The 6,697-nt window shown below is 38.1% G+C and overlaps 1 protein-coding gene across 1 annotated transcript; it reads right to left on the reverse strand.

Moving 5' to 3' along the window:
• Window positions 1-3,254: 3,254 nt before the first annotated feature.
• Window positions 3,255-4,442, reverse strand: LOC125240522. Its single transcript, XM_048148415.1, has one exon. The coding sequence runs from the start codon at window positions 4,440-4,442 to the stop codon at window positions 3,255-3,257; it is 1,188 nt and encodes a 395-aa protein (XP_048004372.1).
• Between the last annotated feature and the right edge of the window lie 2,255 nt (window positions 4,443-6,697).

The following is a 6,697-nucleotide window of genomic DNA, read 5'->3' on the forward strand; positions in this document are numbered from 1 at the left end:
GTACGTATACACACCGACGTCAAGAGTAGGGGCGGGTCATTCGCATGATACATACATTCATTAAAATTAGCTACAAATTTGCTCAAAAAAAGTAAAATACCCCTAAATTGTAGTAAATTACGTTTTTTTTATTTTCTGTTAGCTTTTATTCTCCAGGCAACAAATAAGAAACAGTAAGGAGATTGCCTTTTTCTCTTGCACCTAAATCTCTTGCGATTGTGTATGATTCATTGATTATCCTGGCTTGTTTATTTTAATTTTTAGTTAGCGTTAGTTTAGTGCATTTTTCCTTATATGAGTATAAAATGATTATTCTGTATTGTAATGGTAAGATAAGATAAAGATAGATAAAAGACATTTATTCATGACGCTCACAAACACGTACGTACATGTACACAAGAAAAGAACAAAAAAAAACAGAACAGAACATTGTGTATGTTGTTTGAGATGAAATGTAGATATTGTAAACTCATCTACTCAAAATGTGAATATAAGAACTGAGACGCCGTAATGCAATAACTCTTATTTATTGATAAGAATCTTAGTTAAAACGTATACATGTTAATTCATTGAAATATATTGCAAAAATAAAAATCTAGACTTCTGTCTTCATAATGTAAGCTTCAGTTGACAGCAATTCAAAAATGTGACAGCTATATCGATTCTCGATGGTCAATCTTCTTGCTGGCCACGACATTCTCCCGCCTGAAGAACAGCAGAATCCTTTCTTCCAACATCTGGTAGTGGGCACAGCTTCGAAATCGATCTAGTTAACACTCCAGTTGCTGTGCGGACGTCGTAGACTCGCGTAACATTATCTTTTCCAGGATGTTTCAGTAACACTCTACCTAGTAGCCATTTACTAGGAGGTAATCTATAGTCTTTGATTAACACTAAATCTCCGACGTTGAACTCTTGTTGTCTAATTTTCCACTTAGGTCTCTCTTGTAATCTTGTAAGAAATTCTGTTTGCCATTTTCGCCAAAATATCTGTAACATTCTTTGCATATTTTGCCATCTCGATAGGGAATTTGCTTTATGTTGAGTCAAATCTCTCTCTGGTATTGTGACTAATGGTTCTCCGACAAGAAAGTGTGCTGGTGTCAACGGCTCTAGGTCATCAGGATGATCGCTCAGCGGTGATAAGGGTCTCGAGTTAAGACAAGCTTCGATCTGGTTCAGAAGCGTTGATAATTCTTCGAAGGTAGGTGTAGTATCTCCGAGGGTTCTCTTTAGATGGAATTTCGAACTCTTCACCCCCGCTTCCCATAATCCCCCGTGATTTGGTGATCCAGGAGGGATGAACTTCCACTTGGTACCTTCAGTGTCTAGTAAGGCTGCTAGTTCAACTGGGATCGTTGATTTGCCAAGTCTCCAAGTCTCTAGTATTTCTTTGCTCGATGCAATGAAATTAGTACCGTGGTCGCTCCACATCTCTTTGACGAATCCTCTTCGTGATGTAAATCTTCGAAATGCAGCCATGAACGCTTCCATTGTCATGTTACTCACACATTCTATGTGTATAGCTTTAGTTACCATGCAGATGAAAATACATATGTATGCTTTGAACGTTTTCGTTCCTCGTCCAGGGCTCATGCGCACGTTGACTGGACCTGCGAAATCTACACCTGTAGTAAGAAATGCTCTTGATGGCTTAACTCTTATTTCAGGTAAATCGCCCATCAGTTGAGTTACAGTTTTCGCTTTTTGTTTAGCGCAAGGAAAGCAGTTTCTAACATACTTCTTGATAGTATTTCCTGCGTCAATCAGCCAGTATCTTCCTCTCAAGTATATTGTCATAAGTTGCGGGCCTCCATGCAATGTCTTCTTGTGTGCGTCATCGAGTAAAAGTGGTAGCAGTACATTGTTCTTAGACAGAATGACAGGATGTTTGCTCAGGAACTCTAAATCTGCATGTTTCAATCTTCCTCCAACTCTGAGTACTTCTTTTTCATCAAGAAAGGGTGTAAGTGACAGTATTCGACTTCTTTTCTTAAGTGGTTGACGATTTCTCAAAGCTTCGATTTCTTCTGGAAATTCAAGTTGCTGTGAAAGCTTGATACATGTAGTAAGTGCTTTTTCTCGCTCATCATGAGTTACATACTGAGGTAAGTTTTCTTTTACATCTTTGTTTTTGAACATCAGCCATCTTTGACAGTAAGCTATGACTGAAATGAGTCTTCTCAATGATGAATATCTCTTTGAAATTGTGAGTATGAATTCTTCTTTCTTCTCTAACACTGTAGTAGTAGCACATTTGATAGATTTTCTCGTTTCTTGATCTGTATCTTCTACTTCACAAGATTCTCTTTTCCATTCTCTTTGTTGTAAGAATGTTGGACCTTGAAACCATAAGGTATGTTCTTTCAATTTCTCAGGTGTGACTCCTCTCGACGCTGGATCTGCAGGATTTTCTTTAGTATTCACGTATGACCATGTAGTATTTATGTTATTGTTGATTTCAATGACTCGGTTCTTCACAAATGTTGTCCATTTCAGCGGGTCTCCGAGAATCCAAGCTAAAGTTACTTTTGAATCTGAATATGCGTATGTATTTTTGTTCTGGATCTTCATAGCTGTAGCAACATGTTTCAGCAGTTGACTCAGTAGTAGCGCTGCACTCAATTCTAGACGGGGCAAAGTAAGTTGTTTTTTCATCGGTGAGATTTTTGTCTTTGCCATGATAAGTGACACTTTGACTTCTCCATCTGGTTGTATTACTCTGCTGTAGACTACTGCTGCATAGGCTGACATTGATGCATCAGCGAAGCCATGTAGTTCTATTAACTCACTGTTGTTGGTTGTTCCAATCCATCTCTTAAGTTTAATTTGTGACAGGTGCTCTATACCATTGCAAAAGGTTTTCCACTCTGTCTTTAAGTCTTCTGGTAGTTCTGTATCCCATGATAATCCTCTTGACCAAATCTTCTGTAGAAATATCTTTCCCATGACTACAGATGGTGCTAGCCAACCCATTGGATCAAACAAGGAAGCTATGACAGTTAAGACGTTTCTCTTAGTTACTCGTTGTTCAGATAAAGTGTTAATTTTGTTAGTTACTAAGAGAGTATCTTCGTTTGAATTCCATGTTATTCCTAAGGTTTTGATTGTCTCTTTTTTGTTGATGTCTATCTCACATTTCTTCGCTCTCTTCTCTGTTTCGACTGTATTGATGAATTTTTTGCTATTTGAAGACCATTTTTGTAGTTCAAAACCTCCTCTTCTTAGTACTTCTGTTAATTGACGTTTTGCTTCTATTGCGGTTTCTTCTGTATCTCCCCTGACAGTACATCGTCCATGTAGAAAGAGTGGTTGATAATCTCTCGAGCTTGGGCATATTCTTCTGTGTTTGCCTCATCAATTGCTATTTGTCTCAAGGTTTTGATAGCTAAAAATGGCGCACATGCTGTTCCAAATGTGACTGTTAGCATTCTGTATTCTCTTATGTCTTCATCAGGGCTGAATCTCCAAAGTATTCTCTGAAAGTCTGTGTCTTCTCTTCTTACAAGGATCTGGCGATACATTTTGATGACATCAGCCACAAAACAGACTTTGTGTGTTCTCCATCTCATAAGAATGTCTCGAAGATCTCCCAGAAGTGACGGACCAACTAGCAGTTCTGAGTTGAGGCTCACTCCGTTGCTTCCTTTGCATGAAGCGTCATAGACTATGCGATACTTGGTAGTTTCTCTATCTTCACGGATCACAGGGTGATGTGACAAATATACTTGTTTGTCAGTTTCTTTAACAGACTCATCTCGTTCGATCAATTCCATATGTTGAAGTGTTATGTACTCTCTCATGACCTCGTTGTAGGCTTCTCTCAATTTTTTGTTTGCTTCTATTCTTCTCTCAGTGCTCATGAATCTTCTCAGTGCAATTTCTCTCGAATTCTCAGGTAAAATAGGTTTGTCGCTTTTAAAGGGAAGTGCCACAATGTATCTTCCATCAACATCTCTAGTTACAGTTTCTTGATATATTTTCTCAGCTCTAAGTTCTTGTGGGGTGAGAGTGTCGTTTTCCTCTGACTCTAATCTCTCTGTCTCCCAAAATTTTTCTACCATCTCCTCTAAAGTTATGTTCAGATGCATGGTTTTGAATTCTCTTGTGCGGTTGTTTGTCAAATGACCTCCTGACAGTATATATCCCAAGCGTGTTTGTTGTGCTATGGGAGTACCTGGTTCTCCTTTAATCACTCCATTCATTAAGATGTCTGAGTAGATATGAACTCCAAGTAGTAAATCAATGTTGCTTGGTGTATGATAAGTTGGATCTGCCAGTGACAGGTGTTGCAGATGACTCCATTTCTGTGGATTGATCGGGACTTCTGGCATTATGTCAGTGACATCTTCAACAATGTAGGCTGTGCAGTCAGCTTTGAAGTTGTTGTCGAATCTTGAGTAAATCTCTATGTTTGTAGCGGATTTGATTGTAGTTGACATGTTACCCACTCCGGTAATTAATCCATCAACTGTTTTTCTACGAAGTTGTAGTTTTCTAACAGTTGCTTCACTTATGAACGACTCTTGAGAACAGGGATCAATGAGTGCTCGTAGTACTTGCATACCATGGCCGGTCTTGATATTTACTAGTGCGGTAGCCATTAGTGCAGTATGACTCTGAGTGATAAGATAGTTTCTCAGTTTTGGTGTTTCTGAAGTTTTAGTGGTAGACTCTTCTCTCATGGTATAGTTTGAATTGGATGCGGGTGCTTTCGACGTGGATTGTTGATTGTTCTCTCTCTCTTCAGCGGTTTGATTCTCAAAATGAAGTAAAGAATGATGTCTTCTTTGGCAATGATGACAGGATACTTTGGATTTACAGTTTTTCACATTATGTTTTGATGACAAGCAGTTGAAGCATAGTCTCTCCTTTTGGACGTGTTGAACTCTATTGTTGACATCTAAATTTGCAAATTCTTTGCATAGGTAGTTCAAATGGTCTTGCTTGCAGTAGGAACATTGTACTGTAGTTGTAGCGGGGCTTGTTAGAAAGGATCTTTGTCTCACGATAGCTCTCTCTCTGTCCTTCGAATAAGTTGTCGACGGAATCATTTCTAACACTCTGAAACGTGTGTCCAAGAAGGTTGTTAACTTCTCAAGTTTCGGCAACTCTTGTACAGGTAGCGTGCTTATCTCCTCTTCCCACTGTTTGCGTGTCTCTTCATCCAATTTGTTGAGAATAATGTGAATAACAATTGTATCCCACTCGTTTATCTTCACGTCGTTGTTTTTAAGACTGTTCAGACATTCTTGAGTAGTATCGAGAAGTTCTCTAATAGATTTGGAAGTGCCGTTGTATACTCTCTTCTGATTCATAAATCTATTCAAGATTGTATTCACTATCATGCGTTTGTTGTTGTACCTCTTGTCTAAAGTTTCCCATGCGACATCGTAGTTTTTCTCGGTTATTTGTAGATGTTTCAATAATTGTTCAGCTTCACCAGTGACACTTGATTTCAAATAATGAAGTTTTTGTACCTTGCTCAAAGATGGTTTGTTGTGAACGAGTGACGTATATAGGTCTCGAAAAGATGTCCATTCTTCATAATTTCCCGAGAATTGGGGCAGTATTACTTTGGGAAGTTTTACATCTTGCGTAGATTGCTTGTTTACATCTGACGTGTTATTCTGCGGATGCGGTTGCGGGTTCTCTCTCACAGCGGTAGATTTGTTGAACAGATCGATAGTATCTGACAATTCTCCTTTTATCATAAAATACTCTTCTTCTCCAACAGAATAAATGTCGTTGACGAAATAAACATGTTCTTTTCTTTGAGCGCTCGTTGCATATTTAACAATTTGGAAATGGTTTGTCTGGAATTTCTGCCAATACTCGTTAAGTGTGTCGATTCTTGCTTGTACGTAGCCTTTCGTAATGCGTGTTTTTCCTTGCTTTTTGAAGTTTATTCCTATCTTCCGTATTAAGTCGTAAGTAGTTTCTTGTTCCGATACGTATGTATCCATTTTGTAGGTTATGTAGTAAAATCTTGCGACGAAATATCTAGAATCTTCGGTCTTGTTCTTCGAAAACACGAAATGTTCGGAAATTCACACTTTTTCTTCCAATTATTACGAATCGCGATGTATTTTCACTACTTTATGTCCATTGTTTACACTGATGCGCGGATCGTTTTTTACGAAAATATGACGAAATTTCTTCAAATTATTGTCCTCGCGGTAGTTTACACAGTTTTTTATCGTATTTATGCACTAAAACCTCGAATTATTGTTCATTTACTTGTATTACACGTATTTTTCTCACTATAGTTCGTATTTTGTTTTCTCACTTTTGTTCATTTGACTTTTGTTTTCTTCTCGAATGTTCGATGCGTGACGTCTATAATCTCTCTAAACTGTTCTTATTTCACTGCGATTGTTTGTTTTTCACCACTAATTCACTATATTTATCCCGGTTCGTATGGACCACTTTGTAAACTCATCTACTCAAAATGTGAATATAAGAACTGAGACGCCGTAATGCAATAACTCTTATTTATTGATAAGAATCTTAGTTAAAACGTATACATGTTAATTCATTGAAATATATTGCAAAAATAAAAATCTAGACTTCTGTCTTCATAATGTAAGCTTCAGTTGACAGCAATTCAAAAATGTGACAGCTATATCGATTCTCGATGGTCAAGCCAGGCAGCCGCCTAGATCGACGAGGACGGCGCCAGGGAGATGGAGGACCG

This window comes from Leguminivora glycinivorella, chromosome Z (assembly GCF_023078275.1).
Source record: "Leguminivora glycinivorella isolate SPB_JAAS2020 chromosome Z, LegGlyc_1.1, whole genome shotgun sequence".
In the NCBI taxonomy this organism is placed as follows: domain Eukaryota; kingdom Metazoa; phylum Arthropoda; class Insecta; order Lepidoptera; family Tortricidae; genus Leguminivora; species Leguminivora glycinivorella.